The 21,865-nt window shown below is 44.5% G+C and overlaps 2 protein-coding genes across 2 annotated transcripts; one reads left to right on the top strand and one right to left on the bottom strand.

Annotated features, from left to right (window-relative positions):
- Nucleotides 1–139: 139 nt before the first annotated feature.
- dnajc10 (DnaJ (Hsp40) homolog, subfamily C, member 10) lies at nt 140–10,727 on the bottom strand. The gene is made up of 23 exons (XM_080838389.1): nt 10,589–10,727; nt 9,838–10,176; nt 9,589–9,751; nt 9,443–9,493; nt 9,195–9,277; nt 8,937–9,068; nt 8,749–8,842; nt 8,470–8,547; nt 7,929–7,972; nt 7,202–7,333; nt 6,676–6,765; nt 6,404–6,514; nt 5,981–6,095; nt 5,728–5,855; nt 5,339–5,455; nt 4,510–4,611; nt 3,961–4,116; nt 2,966–3,099; nt 2,784–2,837; nt 2,525–2,672; nt 2,163–2,285; nt 1,607–1,723; nt 140–1,108 (listed from the first exon to the last, which is right to left on the bottom strand). The coding sequence occupies exons 2-23, from the start codon at nt 10,051–10,053 to the stop codon at nt 1,097–1,099; spliced, it is 2,400 nt and encodes a 799-aa protein (XP_080694515.1). The 5' UTR covers nt 10,054–10,176; nt 10,589–10,727; the 3' UTR covers nt 140–1,096.
- Nucleotides 10,728–11,207: 480 nt separating this feature from the next.
- Nucleotides 11,208–16,198, top strand: nup35 (nucleoporin 35). The gene is made up of 9 exons (XM_080838876.1): nt 11,208–11,348; nt 11,846–12,010; nt 12,104–12,231; nt 12,324–12,378; nt 12,648–12,789; nt 13,488–13,557; nt 14,127–14,255; nt 14,647–14,805; nt 15,187–16,198. The coding sequence occupies exons 1-9, from the start codon at nt 11,336–11,338 to the stop codon at nt 15,262–15,264; spliced, it is 939 nt and encodes a 312-aa protein (XP_080695002.1). The 5' UTR covers nt 11,208–11,335; the 3' UTR covers nt 15,265–16,198.
- The last annotated feature ends 5,667 nt before the right edge of the window (nt 16,199–21,865 follow it).

Below are 21,865 nucleotides of genomic sequence, written 5' to 3'. Positions count from 1 at the left end.
AAACACATTTTATGCTCATTGCCATCTAAAAACTACGCCTTTCACCTCTATTAAAAAACCTTACATTTTAACATGAAAGTATATTTAAAAAACTTGACGATTCTTTCAAACAATACACGACCATCACACTCTTTTTTTTTCTGAGGCAGTTAGATTTATGTGTCACCTGCAATGCGCAAGTTTGAAGTACTGCATAATTAAAAAGACCAGTCATTACATCATGTTGTACATTCAACTACGAGCAGCATTACACTGCACTACCCTCCAGTGGAAGGAGAAGGAACTGACACTCAACTAAGCATTTCGGAGATGTGGTCGCGATGGCTCCTTCAATAAAACCACACAAGCTTAAAAACAAACAAACAATTGCTTTACTAAAAGGTTCTGTGCAAATAAACGGATATGAAACAAACAAAATTGAAACTATCAATGGGATTCTGTAAAAGTGACACTGATGACAATATAGGTCAAGCTAACATGTTTCTAAAAGGGGATGTCATGTTTTAATAACTAATGTTATGACAGAAAGCAACAACCTTTACTCAGTTTAGGCACACAGGGATATCTTCTTGATTACCTAATAAATAGAGGCTCCTGTAAAAAAAAAATGTAGTTCTGTGCATGATCGTAACAGTAACCAGTTGAGGTCCACGGTGAAACACTGTTACAGTTATCAGATAAAAATGACAGTAGCTTTAACCCACCATTGCTGTACAACTCATAAATATAGCACGACATAATCAAACAGTACATTCAGATTATAAGGACAGATGTCCAGTGACTTTGGACAGGCATCGTATGGAGTACTGGCGTCCTCTTCCTATATCAGTAACTTTTTGGTAAACCGTCTTCTGGAAGGTGAGGTGCGAGTCAACTCCGTGAGTGAAGCCGGTTCCAAGATGACAAGAGTTTAAATGGAGGAATCTCATCTGCTGATCCTTTGCGATAAACCTTTAACAAACCTCTGAGCAGAGTCTTTTGTTTGTGTGTGTGTGTGTGTGTGTGTGTCTCTGTGATTTCCTTTTTCCTCCAATCCCTTCCATCTGCTTGTCAACTAAAAACTTGAATTTCCTTAGTTCATTTCCTTGATTTCCTTTTATAATTCATCCTGCGTAACAAGACAGACATAAAAACGTTACACACTTTAAAACAGCATGTCCAAGTCAATAGGTGACCTCATCTATACAACACATGTCATAAAACAACTCCTACTGCAATGCAAATGGCAAAATGAAAGCACTAAACAACAACCTTCCGTTAACATCACAAAACAACATGTACATTCACCTCACTCTTAAATGTGTTCGTTTATCATAATCCAAGACGTCACAATTTTGTTATCAGTTTACACGAGCATTTTCTTTTTTTTATCTCTTGCATATTGTGCAGAGAGCCTCAGCAACTTTCATCTTCACCTCACCTCACCTTTCCCATCCCCTCCCATCCCATCCACCAGCATCACACCCAGCTCTTCAGCTCCTTCATTACTATGCTAAGCTCTGAGAGTAGTGGCCTGACACAAACTTATGACACCCGCGCTCCGCCGCACACGGGCCTAGATTAAGAGCCGCCTGTTATTGCAAGAGTTCCCGTAAGAAGCTTATACCCCGAGTTTGGTGGACTTGGCCTGTAACCATGGCGATAGTTGCTGGAGGCGCTGCCGCAGGATGTCGGCGATGACGCCAGCGCTGAGGCTGTTGATGGGCTCGCCGCCGTGGTCCCGCTGTCAGGGGAAGCACACAGGGAAGAGGAGAGGACAGTGGATTAGCGATGCTACGGTACGCACAAGGTGCAGCATGACAAAAACTAGCCACACTGCTGCCAGTCAGTAATAATGCTGACAGCAGCTATGTTGTGCTTTTATGGGTGCTAAAAGAGGATTTACTTTAAAACGGAGGCCTGGGTGAACAAAAACTACAAGCAATTATACTAATATTTGCAAAGGAGGGAGTGCCAAAAAAGCAGCTATTAAAAAATAACCCCACAGGATTACAAACAAGTGATCCAGAACATAGCAGTTGTGACACAAATATGTAATACTTGGAAGACACGTACAACAACTGTTTGAGAACATTGAGAAAACCAAAAAATGCAGGGGAAAAAGACTGGACTCATGGAGACTAGTACAGTGCTGGGCATGTGGCATCAACATGGCGACTCACCCTTTTGGTGCCAAGGTACGGGTAGAAGCGGACGGTCGGGTAGGCCCTGACTCCGGCGCTCTGGCAGGCCTGATGGTGAGCCTGACAGTCCACTTTGCCGGCCCGCACCACGCCCTTCATCGTCTGCAAAACACAGAGACATGACAGGCGCATGACTCTTCCCCTCTCTACAGTGTAAAAGGCCCATATCCACCCAATCACTCGCACTCACTGCAGCGCCCAGCTTCAGCCAGCTATGACAAGGCCGACACGCCGTGACAGGAAATATCTTTTCCATTTAACCTCTTGGGCACATGGGGCTTTTGCAATGGATAATTGATAATGACAGATTGGAGGGAGGAAGGAAGGAAGGGTTTTCATACCCGTGCGAGGGCCTCAAACTCTGGGGCGAAGTGCTGGCAGGGCCCACACCAGGGGGCGTAGAAGTCCAGCACCCAGTGCTCTGTGCCCCCAAGGACCTTGTTCTTGAAGTCCTCTGGGGATAGGTCCACTGACGCCCTGGGTAGGAACCTGTTGGACACGACAGTAGACACTGAGGATAACTTTATTTGTTAGGGATGAAGGGAAGGACTGGACTAGTACAAAAACACATACAAAGGCAAAAAGAAGAAAATAAATTACCCCATTGCCCAGGTGCGAATGGAATGTGCATCTCTGTGCCAGCCACTGTAACCTCTATTTTTTTTAGAGGAAATAAACAAAAACACAATTAAACAACCCCCCTCGTTAACACCACAGGGCAAACCAAAGCACACACCGTGCACAACCACAATGATGTGTAACCACAGAACATGGGTACATACTGGTACTGGTCGCTCCGGGCGGCACTGTGCGAGTAGAGGCGGATCTCTGGGTAGGCCCGCACGCCCTCACCCTGGCAGAAGGAGTGGTGCTTCTGGCAGTCCACAGTGCCCACGTTTATCATCCCGTTCAGCATCTGAGGGGTCAAATACAATTTAACTGACTTTCCCCCGTTTTTTATAACATTTTTACATTACATACACGAATATGTAGTAAACAACCGTTAGGTCGGGTAGAACTATTTATTAATTTCTAATTGGACAAGAGTGTGGGGATATGAGAGGGGATATCCTGACACAACCCCACTGTGACTCTTCGCCGCTAGTTATCACTCTGCATTTGATCTACTTTAACCGTTGAACTGAAGAACGTCAAAAGTTCATTCATTCGAAGTGAGAGTGCAGAATGGCAGGCAGTGATTTTATAATGTTACATTTGACAGTTAATGGGTTAGTGAGGAAAAGGAGCCCATGAAGTAGGGTGAGTGTACAAATGAACATGTAACATGAACAAAGGTGAGGTGAGTGTACACATTAACGTGCACAAATAGCCTCTCGCTCAACTTGGCCTCAGAGTGACAGTATTCGTTAATTGTTTTTTTATGGGGGGGGTTGATGACTGATATTTTTAACCAATTTTCTGAACATTAGCGTCCTATGGCTTGATTCTAAACTAATTTGTCTATCCTGACAGCAGGCTGAACCTCATCCAGAATCAGATCTGCAGTGGTGGAGCCTTCACTGTCACTTGGAGAACACCTTCTGTCAACCACCTCAATTTGCCAAAAAAACACAAAACTTGAACAAGGAAGAAGTTAAGTTCAATGCCTGGATTGAACAAACCAAAACATTTACTGTGTGTGGGAGACTTTGGAAATGTTTATTGCATTTGAGTCACTTTGCAGATGTGCTAGAACGTTGCAAATGTCACATGCAAACACCTGCCTACGACATTTACAAATGTGATTATTTTGTGACGCCACACTTGGTGCCCTTACCCGTGCCACTCTCCTCCACTCGGGCAGCAGGGCCTGGCATGGGCCGCACCACGGAGCGTAGAAGTCCACCATCCACATCACTTCTGACTTCCTCCTCTTCACCAGCTCAGGGAAGGTGTCCGGATTCAGGGTGACCACCACCGGGTGGACCAGGTCCTGTCAGGCGACCCACAGGAAAGGGAGTTGGGAGGGACAGTAAAAATAGAGAATTGTTCTTTCTCCCCAATGCTTGAAGTTTGTGCGCCTTAGCCATACAAATGTGAGCCACGATCCGACACAAAGAAGTTGAGACCAAGATAGAGATGGACATAAATGAGAGAAAAAATGAAGAGAAAGCGAGAGTGAGAGTGAGAGTGTGTGTGTAGTGTAGTATCTATGTATTTATGCAAGTAAGTGAATCCAAAAGACAGCAAAGGGGAATAGGAAGTAAGTCAAATGCAAGGGCAGAAAGCTCACAGATCTTAAGAGCCCTCTCACTGCCTGTTAGTGTGACGGTGCAAAACTGAGTCACAGATGAATCACCGAAGGCGCAAGCCGCGCACCCCTCACCTCAATAAACTCCAGGATGCCATCTGCCGAGTGGTGGCCCTCGTACTCGTGGATGCTGGACTTGTTGAAGATGACAGTGGTCGGGTACGCTTGGATATTATACTGCGAAAAAGAAAACAATCCATCACGGACCAATATGACTGCGGTGACTCTGCCCATTATCACCACGGGGCTCGCCCATAAACACGCACACACCGGGTGGGTTTAAACATCAGATCAGTGTACGGGATTAATTTACAATTAACCTTCACCACATCAGGAGCCGTTCGCTAGTAAATGAGGGCTGCAATTAGGGGCCGTCTTGAAGAGCTAAATTTTTTGTTTTGTTTTTAAATCACTGTCTACAGAAGCACGCAGCGTGCAGTTCAATTATCTTGACGAGGTTTCCTGGAGAGTTCCCCCAGCTCTTCTGCCTGAGAGTGTGGCCATCTGTGCCTGTGCTCTCAGGCCGGGGCTGAGCAGAAGGCGAGCCGCCACCATCCAGGCTGCTCCACCCCGCCTTGCTTCACCCTCCAACCCCCGCCAAGCTCTCCATTACACAGGCTCAAAGATGACTCACTCTCCCTCACAGGGCCAAACTCTGGGAAGGGCAGCAAGGGGGAGGGAGTTGAACCGAGAGACCCACAACAAAATGCTGCTCTTTCTACCAGGGGGGGGCGGCCATCTTGTGGCCCCTGTCTGCAGGTCACATAGTTCTTGGCTAAATTCATGTTTACCAAACAGCAGCCCCTCGCACTCAACCAAATCAGACCACATTTTGGTAGAATGAGACAAGCTCAAGCTCTATGTTCACTGGAGCCGGCAGCGGGTCTTGCATCCTCATTCTCACCGTGCTGCACAGTCTGTCGTGGATGGTGCAGTCCAGCGTCCCGAACTTCATCTGTCCAACCAGCTGAATGGAGGCCTTCCTCAGCTCAGGCAGCAGGGCACGGCAGGGAGGACACCACTGCCGGGAAAAATGGCGGGGGCAAACAAGTGAGTCAAAACACACTTCCGTACGCAAAGCACACCCTGATACGCACGCAACCACACACAGGACCTTATCTTGTACACTGCAGCTACATGTGATATTTCCATAAGCTCAGCAGATTAAACCCACAGACAACAACACAGACAGACATCAAACCAGCAAGAGACTACTACTGTGAGCCAAGGCCTCACTGCAAGCACTGCAACACCCCTCGGCAGTCAGGGGAAGGGCTCACTCATGGAACTCACAGGGGCGAAGAAGTCCACCAGCCAGGGCTCCTTCTCGTGGCTGGGGAAGTTCTCAGGCCTTAGTGTGGTGACATGGGCCTTCACGCTCTCCTTAGCGAAGGCCACAATGTTGTACAGCACGTCCTTGCCTGTGATGCGGAAAACATGAGGGGTAAACTGACCGTTGCTACGTAAAACACATGGAACAAGCGATGACCCTGAGAATCTGGTTTCCTGGTCGGTGTGACAGCGGAAAGGGACATATTCCTCTCACCGTGATGAATCTCAAAGTCGTGAGTGCCAAGGCCTTTGAAGACGGCGAGGCAGGGCTTCTGAATGTAGAGGGAACTACAGAGCTCCACCTCAGTGAGACAGTCGACCTTGCCGACCTGTGCAAAGACAAAAGCCCCCCTTTAATATTCATCCCCCACATAATATCTGGCATGGATGCGTACAACTAACCTGCTGTTCTCCACAAACACATTTAAATGTATTTCAAATTTTCATCTGAGGCAATGTCAAAAACAGTGAGCTATTAATACACATATTGTTAGGCAGCGCATCTGCTTCCATGGAAACAGAAAACTTGTGCGAAGCACCTGAATGGGATCTCTTAATGTTTAAAAATACAGCAAATGTGCAGCATCCTCCACATGAATTCCAACCAAAATGCCTGTTAATTGAACTTGTACTCCACCTGAATGTTATCGTGTTTGAGAAGGGCGCTCAGCTTCTTGTATTCATGGGAAGCCAAAACAGTCTGTCCGAATGTGAAGCTAACCAGCCAGCGATGACGAGCCAGTTTCAGCTATGAGACATGAAAACAGGCAAATAACTTAGAAAGCTACCCACCAACGATCAACACACATCTTTACAATGGCCACGGAGGCGACTACCAGCAATGGGTCAAAGAGACGTGAAGAGTATTTCAAAGATAAATAAAAAGAAGAGAGTGAAAGAGATTGTCACCTCAAAGGAATCCTTTGAGAGGCTCTCCAGCTCAGGGAGATGCTGCAGCACCTGGGTATAAATCTCTCTTGCATCCAGACTTTCGAGGTACTGTGTAGACAAGGCATCAAACATGGTGTGTGTAACTTCAATTGGGAGTGTTGGACAAACTCTTCACTTCATAAACCAAAAAGCCTTGGGCATTTCTCAGAGATTTACAGGCTCCATCAAAAGGACATTGGAAAACAAAAGTGAAACATTGGAAAACTAAAATTACTTAAGACATGTTTCCATGCCTATATGCAGCCTATAATCCTGGCCATAGCATTTTAACCTGACTGTCAGAATGACTGCTTCCACAACCAAGCAAAAGGCTGAACTAAATGGAGGCCTGGAAAAGCAGTTTGACGAGGCATCTGCTGCCCTTAACCTGTATTGCATCTTTTTTTTAAGGAACTTTAGCAAAAATCCACTTAAGTGGAAAAGTCCCAGGTGTTCTTTAAAACCATTACGTCACCGACGTGCTGATGAACAGAGCAGTCCTTACCAGCACACTTCCTTTGTTTTTCAGCATGCTTCCAGGGGGGAAAAAGGCTGATGTGCTCGAGGTCACCTCAAAACTCTCACAAAGCTCAGCTTGCGTGGAGCAGTCCATCCAGCCAACATTGACCAGACCCTCCTAGAGACAACAGACACAGAAACACGGGAACATTCTCAATACTGTGGGCAGATGTAATAACACATTAGCGCCTATGTTAGACGGAATTACGCTGCATCGTATACCTAAAAACATGGCACATCCAAACAGACCTTAACATGGCTAAAACCGCATTCCGCCTGCTGCAAGTGCAAAGAATGACAAGTGCATTTGATTTTTGCAGGTGCATGCCGGGGAGGGTCATGGATAAAAGTTTTGGGAAAAATAATTGAAAGGAGAATTGCTGCCCTGTATCATGTCTCCGTTTGATGACACCTTATTATCATGCACATCTATCCTGATAGTTTAACCTTTAATTACTTTTAATGTCTGTTGGTGGTTCCACACCTCCATTCAATTACGCATATTATTGAGTAATTCCATTCAATTGCATGTACTTCAAATTTTTGTTAGAGGGAAGTGACGTGCGTAATTGAATTGATTTTGCAATTAGCCACAGGTTTAGTACATTCCACCAAAAAAGAATAGGGAGAGGGGTGCGTTTGTCCCGGACTGCACAAACCAGAATCTCTGCTTCCATAATAGTCTTGTGTTTCTGCAGTCTCATGACACTTACCAACATTCCAGCTAGTTTCTGCCTTGTTTGAGACTCCAGGCAATCTGTGGTAGAAATACACCCAAATTACCATTTTGATAGTATTATGTGTAATAAAGGCTAAATATTTTACATGCTTAAAAAAATTGCATCATAGTGACCCTTTGTCCTGCATCCTGTATATTGAGAAAATACCCTCCATTTTCAATAAGAACACCTGGATGTATTCTTTTACCTGCCTGGTAAAGAGCTATTTCTACTCTATTTAATAGCGCTACATCAAAAACAGCAACCAGACTAATACATATGCAGCCTAGCCAAGCTTTTATAAAAGTCTGGCAATTGATTCGAATACAAAGTATAAGTGTTTATCCCACAGTATATGAAATATTTGTAGTCTGTCTTTTGGCTTCTAAACATTGCATCAAAGTTCCCTTAAACCTACTCCTCCTCCCACAGTTGGTCTGTTTGCATCTGGGTCACCTCAACCTACTGTCTTCATTATGTTATTACATTTCCGTTCACTGTTGTGCCTTACAGTTGAGACTTCAAACTTTCTCACCTCCCGTGTCTGCACAGAAAGTAATCAACCATCCTATCCGGGCTGCAAATGCATTGTCGATCTCAGTGAAGATGTTTCCTGTGAAAGAGGAGTTGATGAAAGCCCTCAAGGTTAGACAAGCAAGACAGGGAATATAAGATTCAGAACCTTAACAGATGACGAGCCTGACCTTGATTTCAAAGTACATTTGAGAGGGGGAGAATATATAGACACAAACTCTGACCTCTGCCTACTGGACACAGACATGCAAATAAAAATAAAAACCTGGGTCATGCTCACCTTGCCAAAGCTCAGTGACTCTGCTCTTCACAAACTGCATGGCAAACTTAGTCAAGCTCTCTTTCGACCGGTCTCCATAGTACTTCTCAGCATTCTGTTGGAAACAAGAGCATCTTGTTACATGAAAACATTTGCAAAAATAAGACACCTCCACCTGAGCATCCTGTGTACTGAGCATTGCCCCTCACCATTCCAGCTTTGAACATGTACAGGCTGGGATAACTGGAGACCCCCCTGCTGCGGCACACTCTCCCGTTGTCGCCGCAGTTCACAGCACCGATCCTAATCACACCATCCATTTCCTTGGCAAACTCCCTCCACTGCAGAGGCAGCAATACATGAAAATTAATTCAAAAAACGCATACAAACAGACAGACAGACAGAGAGCCAGGATAAAAATACATGCCCTGAACACCTTAAAAACGCACTGCTCAATTCATTCTCACCGTTGGGGCAAGGTCATGGCAGTGCGAACAGCGAGGGAAGTAGAAGTTTATGAACCACAGCTCTCCAGAATTTACAGCCGCATCTGAGAAACAGCCAAGCATGATACACAAAAGAGCATGTAAGATGACTGCATTTGAGCAAAATCCCCATTTACATTTCTTAGACTTTTGGAATTGAAAGACAATTATCATGTAAGAACATTAAGTCGCAATAAAATAACAAATTGGGGATGTGAAAAAGAACATACCAAAGTCTCCTCTGTCTAAAGTGATGACCTCCAGATCATCATCATAGATACCTGCAAAATACACATACAGAGAGATGCAATTCTTTCACACATTAATACAGATTATAAGAGATTCTCTGAGAAAGGATGTTTTCTGGTGCATTTACCAAAATCGTTTTTGTAAAAGTTCCAGCTTTCATATCGTCCACTTTGTTGCTCATCCAGTCCCTTCTCTCCATACTTGTCATACTTTTTCCTCAGGTCCTCATCCTTCAGCACCTCATAAGCTCGGGTGATCTTCAGGAACTTATCATGGGCAGTATTATCATTCTGAGGGGAATGGAAGGCATTATGAATACAATAATTGAGCAATGACCGAATCATCTGTATCCTCAGACTGTGGTGCGTACACTTACTGGATTTTTGTCTGGGTGCATGATTAGGGCCAGCTTCTTGAAGGCCTGTCGAATTTCTCTAGTGGTTGATTCTTTTGACACATCAAGTAATTTATAATAATCCTCATCAGAGACAGCTACAGCAATGAGGCATAGTACTATGCAGGATACCAGTATTCTGTTCAAAGATCTTCCACTCAGCTGGACCACCTGGCGATTTGTCTCGTTTCTGTTCATCTTTGCAGAATTTCCAAACGACTCGTACTCAAGCTTGGTGGACTTCAAACTCGTTCGACTTGAAACTCGTCATCTTCAGGGAATTTACCCTGGGGAATCTCTGGCTTGCAGACGTCCTGATGACTGTAAGAAATCACACAACGTAGCACAACTTTTACAATATAAGTAGAATCAGTGAATCAATCTAGAATAGTGGCTACGAAAACAAACTTGGCTTACTAAACCTTGATCAAACATCATCATACCAGCAACATAGTACTGGTATTCAAATAGGCAAATGTCTGGTAACGTCCAACTTAGAGACAAGTTAGCCACTTAGCAGAGTTGTAACCAAGAGTGAGAGTGAAATAGGAGAAGCCTTGACAGAACCTTACATCTACAAGCCAGCCCTTTTCATTACAGTTCCCAAAACGCTTTTCCAAACATTGTTCATCTTACCTGAAGTTAATTGGCTGGCTAACATGGGATAACTTTTCAATAAAGCAAGGATTAGCAAGCTAGCTAACAATGTTAACAATAAGGCATGGACATTCACCTTTCACGCCTCCCAAGAAGCTCCTACAATCTTTGAATGAGGAACGCAACTTGCCGCTCTGTTAACACAAGATCACTCCGATAAGCTAGACTTCTATCCGGGTTTAAATCCGGGAGTAGCTCTATTGCTGACGCTTGATATGGTGTCTTGGCGCTGTTAAATGCCGGCGGTTCCTGCCTATCCAAAGTTGCGTGTGAACAAAATGCCACCATATGACATGACGTAGAAGACGCTCAGGGAACGCCACGTTAGCTCCAATTTCCAAAACAAGCCAATTAGAAACTTTGATCATACATCTCTCTAATAGTGACCTTCAACATGTTTAACGGAATTAATTCGTTTTCAAAACGTATACAATTCTGCAGTGGGCGTCTCTTGATGTCAAGAACTGCACAACACACCCAAGCTTGAAACAGCATAATTCATTTTTATAGTTATAGGTATGTGTATTTAGCATTTACCAAAACCAAAAATGTAATACATATAGCTAACACCATGTACGCTCACTGAAACAATAAGTAAGCACGATCACATGCTCACTATTTTCTATCACTGCAGATATGCAGTTTACGTTACGTACACAGTTACGTTTGGTTTGGGAACGTAACGTGCGCACGTTGCAGCATGTCCCCGTGATCCTTTCAGCACGCGCAATTTCCGCCATTATTTGAATATTTTGCATCAGTGAAGAGGTCTCTTGGCACTTTCCGTGGATTTTTTAATTGTCACTCGTCGTTTTTTCTAGCGATGGAATTTCAAGGTCAGTAGATTGTTAATCAATCTCAAAGAAGGGTGCTTTGGTGACAAGCTAACTAGAGAGCTAGCAATAGCTACCACCAAGTTTCATATGGAGGTGTTATCTAGCTTGCTAGCCGGTGTAACGTTAACCTCACTACGACCAGACTAAATTAATTAAAGGATTGCTAATACATCATTAACGAACTTAATCAAATCGGTGTCAGATATTAACTGATTTGCGGAATGCTGAAATACTTGTAACTCTACTTAGTTAACGTTAGCTTACCTCTGTTAGCCCAAAGCCCTTGCTTAGCCCCTAGCTAGCTATAATAATATAACTGTCTAACGTTATGTGAATTTTGAAGCCTTGCTAGCCAGTTAACTTTGAGTGTCCAGGGTAGACTTTCTACCTGTCAGCCTAGCCACCAAATCTTAGTGGGATATCTTTAACGCTATCTGTCTAGATATATGCAATTTCGTGAATTGTGGTTGACTAATCTGACACAATTTTTGAAGTAGGCATGGAACCAATGACGCTTGGCTCACCTACCTCCCCGAAGTCCGGACCAGGCGCCCAGTTTTTACCCGGGTTTCTGATGGGCGACTTGCCAGCACCTGTCACACCCCAGCCTCGCACTTTTGGGGTCAGTGGAGGTGGAGCCGAGACGAGATCCCCTCTCGCAGGTGTGGAAATGAATTTCCCCATTTCATTCATATAGTTTTTCTTTTAAACAAGCTGTGTGCTGACTTTCTAACTCCTGTTGGTCTTTCCAAAAGGCGCCTCTCCCCCTCAGCCTGTGGTCCCTACTCCTAAAGACAAGAGTGGCGCACCTCCAGTCAGAAGTATATATGACGATCTAGCCAGCCCAGGAGTTGGGATGTCTCCTCTAAGTTCACGAAAACAAGTAAGTACACACAGTTACCACATTTCCAAGTTCATGTACAATCCAAAAAGGTGGTGCCAGGAATTGCTTCTAACAATGTTTTCCTTCCACAGCCATTTTCTGTCTTACAGACTCCTTTGGCAGGTTATCCAGGAACCCCTGGGTCAGGTGAGCCTTGCTGTGATTGTTTGTTTCTTTCCTTCTCTCCCTTGTACATTTACATTTAGCAGACACTCTTATCCAAAGCAATGTACAAAGGAGAGAACAATCAAGCTATGAGCAATAGAGGCCTAGTGTAACAATAAATACTAATAATTGTAGAACTAAACCCCTGTGTGTGTGTGTGTGTGTGTGTGTGTGTGTTTGTGTGTGTGTGTGTGTGTGTGTGTGTGTGTGTGTGTGTGTGTGTGTGTGTGTGTGTGTGTGTTCTTTTATAGCCTCTAGTATGTTTAGTCCAGTCAGCGTAAGCCAACAGAGGATGAACACATTTTCTCCAGCACAGATCGACCCCTTTTTCACTCAAGGTGATGCGCTTTCATCTGAGGACCAACTTGATGACACGTGGATCACTGTATTTGGGTAAGCGTTTCAGCAGCAAGACTTTGCAGTATGGTAAACATTTTAGACCATGTTAGTAGGACAAGCTTATAATGTCAGATGTTTGAAGAGCTTGAGAAACTGGTGTGTGGAATCATCTTATTTTTCTATGTCTTCATAGACAGGTTCCCAATTACTAGTTCCACCCCAGCTTTTCTCTCTCTAGACCACACCATGACATTGTTTTTGTTTGCTTTATGCAGTGTTGTACACTTTAGTTTGAAGTTGATCTTTGTTGTAGTTTTTCCCAAAAGTCCTTATAGGCAAGTCTAGCCGCTCGGCAGCCATCTTGGCAACATCATGTGAACCCATGTTTAAATCTTAAACACTGTGTAAACATTGTTTCCACACCTGCTCAAATGGGGCTACAAAGACTTTATTATTTGTGTGGTCTTGCTCACTGCGCATGCACCATCATGTGTGTGCGTCTATTACTAACACCAACAGTGGAAATAAACAGAATGTGCAGGGGAGGTGGAACGGCAGTTATGCCAGGGCAGGACGTCCAGTTACAAATCAGCCATGTTTAGCGTTACGGAATCCCTCCTGTTCCCCCTACTCATTTCCCCATCAGTGAAGTGTCTCCTTCCTTATAACGTCTCTGGTTTTACTCAGGGATTGTTATGAAGTGGCAGGTGACTTGTTTATGCATGTAAATGACCTGTTACCTTCCTTCACAGGTTTCCTCCAGCCTCTGCTTCTTACATCCTTTTACAGTTTGCACAGTATGGGAACATTCTGAAACACGTGGTAAGACCTGGCTCCGTTTATCAATCAATAAATAACAGAATATAATTCTGTATTGTATACTGTATTTTCTGATTGGCTGGGAGGTGTTGCGATATTTCTGTATAACGGGACACCTATGAAGTAAATCAGATCGAAAACATTTAATCACTGTTCTATATCAATGTTGAAACTTTGAATGGTAACTCCATAGTAAAGAACATTTGATTGGACAGCTGTCCCTGGCACGAGGCTACTTCAGTGAGTGCATTCAGGCAAGCTAATGAACAAACTAAATAAACATGTTTTCTGTAGTAAACATGAATTCTGTAGTTAATAACAGAGGAAACTACACTGTCCTTCACTGTACCTCAACGGCCGTTGTCCCTTAGATAGTTATTGGAATGGTTAAATAGCTTGTTCTATCCTCATGAAGGATATCCACCATTAATTGCTTTGACAGATGATTCCAGAGGCAACCTCCGGGCTGAGCTTTATATCATTTGATTTGACAACCAAAGTCATCTTTTACCAGCTGTGCGTATGTCTTTTACCAGCTGTGCGTTCAATTACAGATGTGTTTTCAATTACAGATGTCCAACACAGGCAACTGGATGCACATTCAGTATCAGTCCAAACTACAAGCAAGAAAAGCACTCAGCAAAGATGGAAAGGTTTATGGCGAGGCCATTATGATTGGTGTCAAACCTTGTATTGATAAGGTGGGCTGCTTTTAATGGAGATATTTTTTGTCTGTTTTCATGTCTGTATATTGAGGTACATGCTTTAGGCACTTATCAACATGCCTGAAGGTACTGGTAGGATATTTGGCTGGCCACTGACACTATTATTGCCAGAATTGTTGAATCGGTTTCAAGGGTTGTTTAAGCACATGTTTTTTCCCTCACACTGTCACTTGGGTAAAACCGTCAGTTAGAAATACATTTCATACAGTTCACACGCAGAGAAAGTGCTTGACAAATACTGAACATGGCATATATTGATTCATTTGTCGTGGTCAGCACCTTTCTTTACAAAGTGTGTGCATGTTTGTTTTTTTCCCCTCCCCCTTCATCTCCCATGTTAAGTGTGTGACTCTTGCTCCCGTTGCAGAATGTGATGGAGGGTTCTGCTGAGAGAGGCAGCTCCTCTAGCTCTGTGTTCGGCACCCCGGCGAAGGCCAATGGCACCCCCTCCCGCCCCGTCTCTACCCCCCGCTCTGCCATGAGGCCCCTCAGTGCTGCCTACAAGGCCTCCAGCAGTGATTACCAGGTACACAGCCTTGGGCTTGGCCGGAACAAATGAACGATGGATGGAGCTGGGACGTGCGTGTGTGCGTGTGCGTGTGCGTGTGTGTGTGCGTGTGTGTGTGTGTGTGTCTTGTCAGAGAGGACTTTCACTGTCTGTCTGTCTGCCAGGTGCAATACAGTATTGAAGAGGGTGCAAATTGTACCCTGTAGTAAGCATCTCTGTGGTCGTGCACCTATTGATTAGAAGTTGTTGCCCCTTGTAGCCTGATTGATTCAGCAAAGTACAAACATTGTCAAAGATTTACCGTACACAGGGAGCTTGTGTTGGGTGCATTTACTGTACTTTAGTATGAAAAACCCACCGACCTGACTTAACGTAAAACAATTCTCTCTCTCTCTCTAGGTTGTTGCGGACCGACAGACCCCAAGAAAAGATGACAGTATGGTGTCCAAAGCCATGGAGTATATGTTCGGCTGGTGAGTGGTGCCCTTCTGCACAGGACTTAAGGCAAAAGGGTAAACCATCACCACCACTGCCGCCAGCCTTCAGTGCTCTAGTTCAGGGCCTGAGGCAGGGCACCAGGACATGAGGAGTACACAATATGTGTGGGAAGCAAAAGCACTTTATCAGGTGAATGACTTCAAACAAGTTTCCAGGTTTTGGGTTCACAATACTCTCAGCAGAAATGCACCGTCTACAGGGGGTTGGGATGCAGCAAAGCTCTTGATTATGTCTTACAACTGTCAACAACAACAACAACAAAAAGAGACTGCTATGGTGTATTTAAAAGATCTGTTTGCTTGAAGTTTGCACCACTGCAGGGCTGTCTTAAGTCCATTAGCTAATTATGCACTAGCAGTTCTGTGCTTCTGCTGTATTTGAGCTTATTGAAAATGTAAGAGTCTTCATTTCTTTGGCCTGAAGTAGTGCTCAACATATTCAGACTTTTCACGCACAAAATAAATCAAGGTGCTAGATTTTAACAGCGCACAAACTCAGTGATGAAACATACCTACATAGCCATAGATAGGGTTGAATTATTTGTTGGCCTGATGTGATTGAAGTTTTAAGTAGCCATAACGGTTTTGGTTTTGGGTCCGTTGAACCGAACATCAGCTTTCCAAATGACTGTCCTTCTGGAGATCCAAGCCTTACACTGAAGACATTTTGAAGGGACTTTCATTGGTTCATAAGGAAATATGTGGTGGTGTTTTAGATCATATGGGTTAGATATAAACACATTTTTTTATATATACATAGCAGAAGACAAAATCATTTTTTTTAAAGGATGTGTGCTGGTTTAAAGAAAAAAAAAAATCCTTGTACATAGAGAGTGTGTATTACTTCCCTTTGTTGTTTGTTTGAAGTTGTCTTCATTCAAAGAAAGACAGTATCCAGTGTGTCTATGACCCTTGCCCCCTATTCATATTTTTCACTATCTGCCTTTGTATTGCTGTTTTTCCAAATACTTCATTTGCTTTGTTTTAATATTCTTTGTTAGTTTTTTTCCCTTATTTTTTGTCATAATAAACAGGATATTGTTTTCTCTGATAACTGCACGCGTCTCCGACTCTCCGTCGCTCTCAGTCTGCGCTGAACTTGAGATCTCTCGTTAGTTTGTTGTGCGTGAGGGCTGTGTGTTGTGCGGGTTGCGACGTTGAATGGCTGTGACAGAAAGATTGATGAGGCAGTAAAAATGACAGGGTGAGAATGCAGCTGCTGCTGAGGGCTTGGACTGAATGCGAAGCTGATTAGGCTGGCGAGTGGCAGTTAAGTGCAGACTGGAAGTGGTGAAATCTTCACTTAAAATGCTCAATTAAACATCCGCTAATGAGCCCCCTGATTGCTGTTTGTGTGTGTGTGTGTGTGTGTGTGTGTGTGCGAGAGAGAGAGAAGGACCGAGTGGAAAGCTTACCCATGCTAAAAGATAAGTCTTTCAGAGGTGATTTCCTATAATGATCCTTAATTACAAAGACACAAGCTAGCTGGCCGTTCTGACTTGATTTCTGATGTGTTGTCTACTGGGTTTGGAAACCCCCCCCCCAACACACACACACACTGTTATTACCTGAGTTTCTTTTATGTTGACCCGCACAGTGGATTTATTTCACAAGAGGCTTACTGTTTCAGTGTGGGTTACGTTTCCCTGTGCCCTGGATTTGGGGCTTGACGTTGACCTGTAAAATTGAAAGATTTTCTTGTCCAAAAAAAAGAAGCGTTATAGACTGTGTTTTTGACCTGCCTGTCTCATGCTGAATGCACAAAGCCCAAATCCAAGTATCTGAAATGAACAAGTGCCTTGGATTTAAACAATAATGTGGGAATTATACTTGCTGCTGTTAGCTCCGGATTGTATTAACATTTCATTGAGCATCTGGGGCCTTGTGTTCAAAGCCCTGCAAAGAATGTATACTAAAATATAACCTGTGCACGAAGCTGGAAACAAAAAAAAGTCTGATGTATGGGATATGTACATCCCGATCAACAGGAAATTGAGTGCACATGCACAAGTGCCACTCTTTACCCCCTGTCCTCATCTCCTTGCTCTCATTGAATGCTTATGAAAATAAATAGGCCTAGGCTTCCCAAGTGTTAAGACTGAGGCAAAATGACATAAGAAAGCAGCAAATCAACCAAAAAGAAAATTTCAGCAAATGCGAGTTGAAAGTGCTCTTCTCCGATGTAAAGGCAATCAAAACAATTTTTCTCCTGCAATTTGTCATCTGGCATTAATAGCAAAATAAAATTTGTTGCAGGGGATATCTTGTAACAACAGTGTTTTGATGGGCAGTAGAATAACTGCACCCATAATTTAAAAAAAAATCCGACTTCAAATTAATTGTGGCCCAAGAATCTCGCACCCTGTCCCACCTTAGGATAAATAAATAATTAGTTGATCCCAGCCGTCTTGCCACTATATTAGTCAGTCGCATTTCTGCATCACATATCATTTGCACATTGATGGAATGAGAATGCTTTCTACCTCTGACGACGCCTTTGTGTGTGCGGTCACTCGCTCCGATTACATTGGAGAAAACAGCCCTTGCTGCAACTTGCGTTTTAAAGTTAGCCTGGTCGAAAAAATCGAAGCAACTCATTGCCTTTTAATTCTGCCATTGTCAATAACCTTTAATCAGCCTAAACCTACCATTGTTTATTATTAGACTCTGCATCGTATAGCATTTACGTATGCTTACATGGCCATTTATTTAACACGAGGCCCCTGGTGTCTAAGTAGGCCTACATATCAAATCACACAACACAACAACGGCCAAATAGCACAAGTCTAGTCAGCAGCATAAGTAAACACATATAGTAGGTTGTGGCAATGTTCTCACAAACCTACCATAGGTGCGAGAAAGCTGCGGGTGAAAAGCAGAAGTGCTACTACTCCTACACTGGCACTGAGGTGCTGACGGCCCCTCTTTTTCGCTCTCTTCCTCCTCCTCAGTATGCCCTGCTACATTAGGGTCCATTGTTTGTTGTTTTCAAGCCCGGTGTTGCTTGCTGCTTTTGAAGGTCAGGCAGGTGAGTCCGTAGGCGTCAGTGAAAAAGAAAAAATCCTTGGGACGGACGTCAGAATAGAGCCAAGCTCGCCTCGTACCCACCCCCCACCCCATCCCTTCCTCTGTCCAGCACAAGGTGACACGGATCCGTGCTCCGGAGGTGAAGCTGGCCTCACCTCTGCCGGGGCTGAGGCTGATGCGAAGTGCCAGCGTGCTGTCTGGCCGATGACGCTCGGGGATGCAGGGTGCCCCCGGGGTCGGCTCAGACATAATCCATCCTGATCAACTGTGCTTCTCCTCAGGCGTGATAGACCTGTAACCTTGGAAGAGAGGAGGAGAAAAAACAACTACTCTTTTTTTTGTTGTTGTTGTTTGTTTTGTTCTCCAGGTCACGTTAGCTCTTGGTGTGAATTTGAAGACAGCTGAGAAGTTGTGTTGGTTTTAGGTGTAACCTGCTGACAGGTAATTCAGCCCTTTTTGGCTTTTTCATGCCATTTTGGATCCATCTGTTTAGAACCACCTAGGTGGGCTAGGATTAAGGTGATTAATTTCAGATGTTAACTGTAGGAGTGTTTTGCATTGCCAGCAAGACGTTCTGCCTAGGAGTCTGATAGCTCGACTGGAATGAGTAATTTCTGTGTCAGTGCATACTCAGGCCTGGGACCTCTCTCTATTAGCATGTATATTGTGTTTTTATTATCGTGCAGTACTACAAGAGTGAAGCCCAGTGTCTTCCAATGAAGGCCCAGTATTGGCTGGTATGCTGGGAATAACGTGTCCTATTAAAGTTCTACACAGGTGAGTCTTCCATAGATTACAGTCAAACTGAGACTGTTATTTGACAGATCTGAACCACAAGATGGCAGTGTTTACTTTATGTGTAAGTGATATGCATTCCAATTCTTCTCTCACACACACACACACACATACACACGCAGCTGCACTTAGGAAGGAGTTTGTAAGTAGCACTGAGTACTAAAGCATCTGGCTAAAATATGAATTCTCAGCTGTCCTACTTTTCTCTTAATTTTATACCTGCTCATTTACTTTTCAAACCCATAAACAGGGTGATGAGGAGGCACAAAGAGAGCAAGATCAAAACAACACCTGAACAACTGCCTTCTGTTTTGTTGGATGCTGTGCTAGTTCTCCTGGGAAAATGTAGCAAAATATCAGTAGAGATGGAGATAGCATTAACATAACAATAACATTTGTACTGCAAATGGTTTGGGTAAACACGCATTCCTCTGCAATGACCGGCTTATGCTGGGTATTCAGTATTGAAACAGAGCATCTCTTCGAGCTCACAGAAATTATTTATGATTAATCTCCTCGAACAGCATGCATACAATTGGGTGGCGATTCAGGTTTATTTCAGAGGGAACCCCTGTCTCCTTCAGAGCTTTCTTTTTTTGGGGAGAAACAATCATTTGTTTCTGTGTTTGTAGCTTTTTTCCTGCTCAATGTTTTAATCAGAGCTAGACTGTCAACAGACTCTCTGAACGCTCAAGTCATTGCGTTAAATAATCGTATCCCTCAAAAGTTTAAAGTCCTTCTAGCTGTGATGCCCCCCCACCCCCCCTCCCCATCAATAGACACGCTGCTCAACTCCCAAACACATTTTAATTCCCTGAGATGCTCAGCCTAGTTACCCAGCACATCACTAAGGAATAAAGGCACTTGAGCACGTTGAATCAACACTAAGCTTGATTGGCAACCTACGCCGACTGCACTTTGAGCTCAAAGAGATTCTAAGAGGTACTAATTACACAGCCTCCCTCTCTCTCTGGCTCAGGGGCCACACTCGGCGCACATCGCTGTCAGAGAACATCCCCCACCGCCCCAAAAGCAAGTGGAGGAAAAAAAAACTTCCCATTTTTCCACACTTCAAGAAAAGCCCTTCGTTTTTCAGTACAGTTCACCGTTTACGCGCTCTCTCTCAACATCTTCTTGTAGTTCGTTATGTAGCCTACTGTGAGACGTGACGTGAGTGACCCCCACTCCCAAGGCCAGCCAAGTGGGCCGTAATTGACTCGGACTCTTCAAAGGGGCCGTTTTGCTTTGAGATGTACGGGGGCTAATTCAAAACAGTCCGGATGCAGGCCTTGTTAGTTTCCACATAATCTTGTATTAGAGAAGGGATCAGGATGGAATTAAAGGAGAATTTGACCCACGGAATAGGATTTACACCGCCCCCCCCCATTACTGTCATTAATTTATAGATTGAATTACATCAGGAAGAGCAGTGACTGGAGGCAGAGGAGGAGGAGGAGGAGGAGGATGAAGAGGAGAGAAAAGAGAGGCACCTGTTATTCGATCATGTGGTTCTGTAGATGTGCTGAGCAGAGGCCATGTCAAGAGATGTCTCGCTGGAAATGCCACAGCAGCCTGGCCTAGGTAATGAGCTAAAAGTGAATTAAGCCGGGCCTGTACGGGACAAAAGCACTGGAGGGAAGGAGAGCGCTGCCATGGAATGAAATGATCCTTTATTTAGCACACAGTGGGATAAAGAGAGAGAGTGTGTGTGTGTGTGTGTGTGTGTGGGGGGGGGGTCCAGAGAAAAATCAATAATAATATCTCCCGATTACAATCATCAAGGTTTACTTCTCTTTTGAAATGATTCTCAGCAATTCCCTTAAGGGCAGCAGCCTGTGTGAAGGATCAATAAAACAATGGTGCTGTGGTTTTGCTTAATGCATTCAGCCTAGGGGTTGTGTGTGGGAGTGTGTGTGATTGTGAGTGTGTGTCTGTGTCTGCTCTAGTGCCCTTCTGCACAGATCTCTATTCCCAGTGAATTAAGCGAGAGAAAAGGTTGGGATGGAGCTCTTGCCAACTCTTATTCATTCCCGCGGGCCGGGCAGTGGACCTGGGGGAATGAGGTACTGTGTTTTTAGGCCTGCGCGCTGTTGGTGTCCAAAGTCGAGCACATCTGGGTGAAAGCAATGTGCCCCCATTCGATTCGGTGGGCTGCGGGGGAAGGAGAGAGGGGTGAGGCACCTTTCCTGATGGGCTGGTGAGAGGGCGGGGAATGGAGACAACATCCCATCGAAGGTGCGACAGCGTGAATCACAGCTCCAGCAACCCCTCTGCCCCTGTCACCTCCCCTCACTGCACGCTGACACATGTAGAGTGACACCCTTAAAAAAACAGAAGAGTGGAGGAGGGAAGATGGGGGGGGGCTCAAGAGTGTTTAACCAAGTGCAAACAGAGGAGAGTGGGGGGGATATGCCAGTTCACACACGCACACAGAAACACACACAGACACGCACACACACACGCACTAAAAAAACTCGGTGGGCTGCGGGCTGGAGGTTGGTGAACTGGAACGGGGAAAACTCTGCTCAGGTGTATGCGGCCAGTGATCCGATGGGAACGGAATGCGAATGGACTGTCACATAGCATTAGCGCTAGCGTCACCTGGGATTACGCGCCCGTGTTGACAGTGGCAGCCAGCGAGAGGGGTGTATTGTTTGGAGGACAGGCTGCGGTTCATGTGCAGAGGCAAGTAGCTTCCCAAACATGACCGGGGACGAGACTATTTGATTTTTTTTTTTATTGCAGAGACACATTTCAAA

Source organism: Sprattus sprattus, assembly GCF_963457725.1.
Source record: "Sprattus sprattus genome assembly, chromosome: 5".
Classification (NCBI taxonomy): Eukaryota; Metazoa; Chordata; class Actinopteri; order Clupeiformes; family Clupeidae; genus Sprattus; species Sprattus sprattus.
This window is presented reverse-complemented; position numbering and strand designations above follow the sequence as displayed.

Excerpts from the sequence above, each read along its gene's own strand:
- dnajc10 (XM_080838389.1), bottom strand. The coding sequence starts at position 10,053 with ATGAACAGAAACGAGACAAATCGCCAGGTGGTCCAGCTGAGTGGAAGA. Across the intron at positions 7,334-7,928 it reads AGAAACTAGCTGGAATGTTG|GAGGGTCTGGTCAATGTTGG; the intron begins GTAAGTGTCATG and ends TGTTGTCTCTAG. Across the intron at positions 6,096-6,403 it reads TCAAACACGATAACATTCAG|GTCGGCAAGGTCGACTGTCT; the intron begins GTGGAGTACAAG and ends GTCTTTGCACAG.
- nup35 (XM_080838876.1), top strand. Across the intron at positions 12,232-12,323 it reads CTCTAAGTTCACGAAAACAA|CCATTTTCTGTCTTACAGAC; the intron begins GTAAGTACACAC and ends TTCCTTCCACAG. Across the intron at positions 14,806-15,186 it reads CCTCCAGCAGTGATTACCAG|GTTGTTGCGGACCGACAGAC; the intron begins GTACACAGCCTT and ends CTCTCTCTCTAG.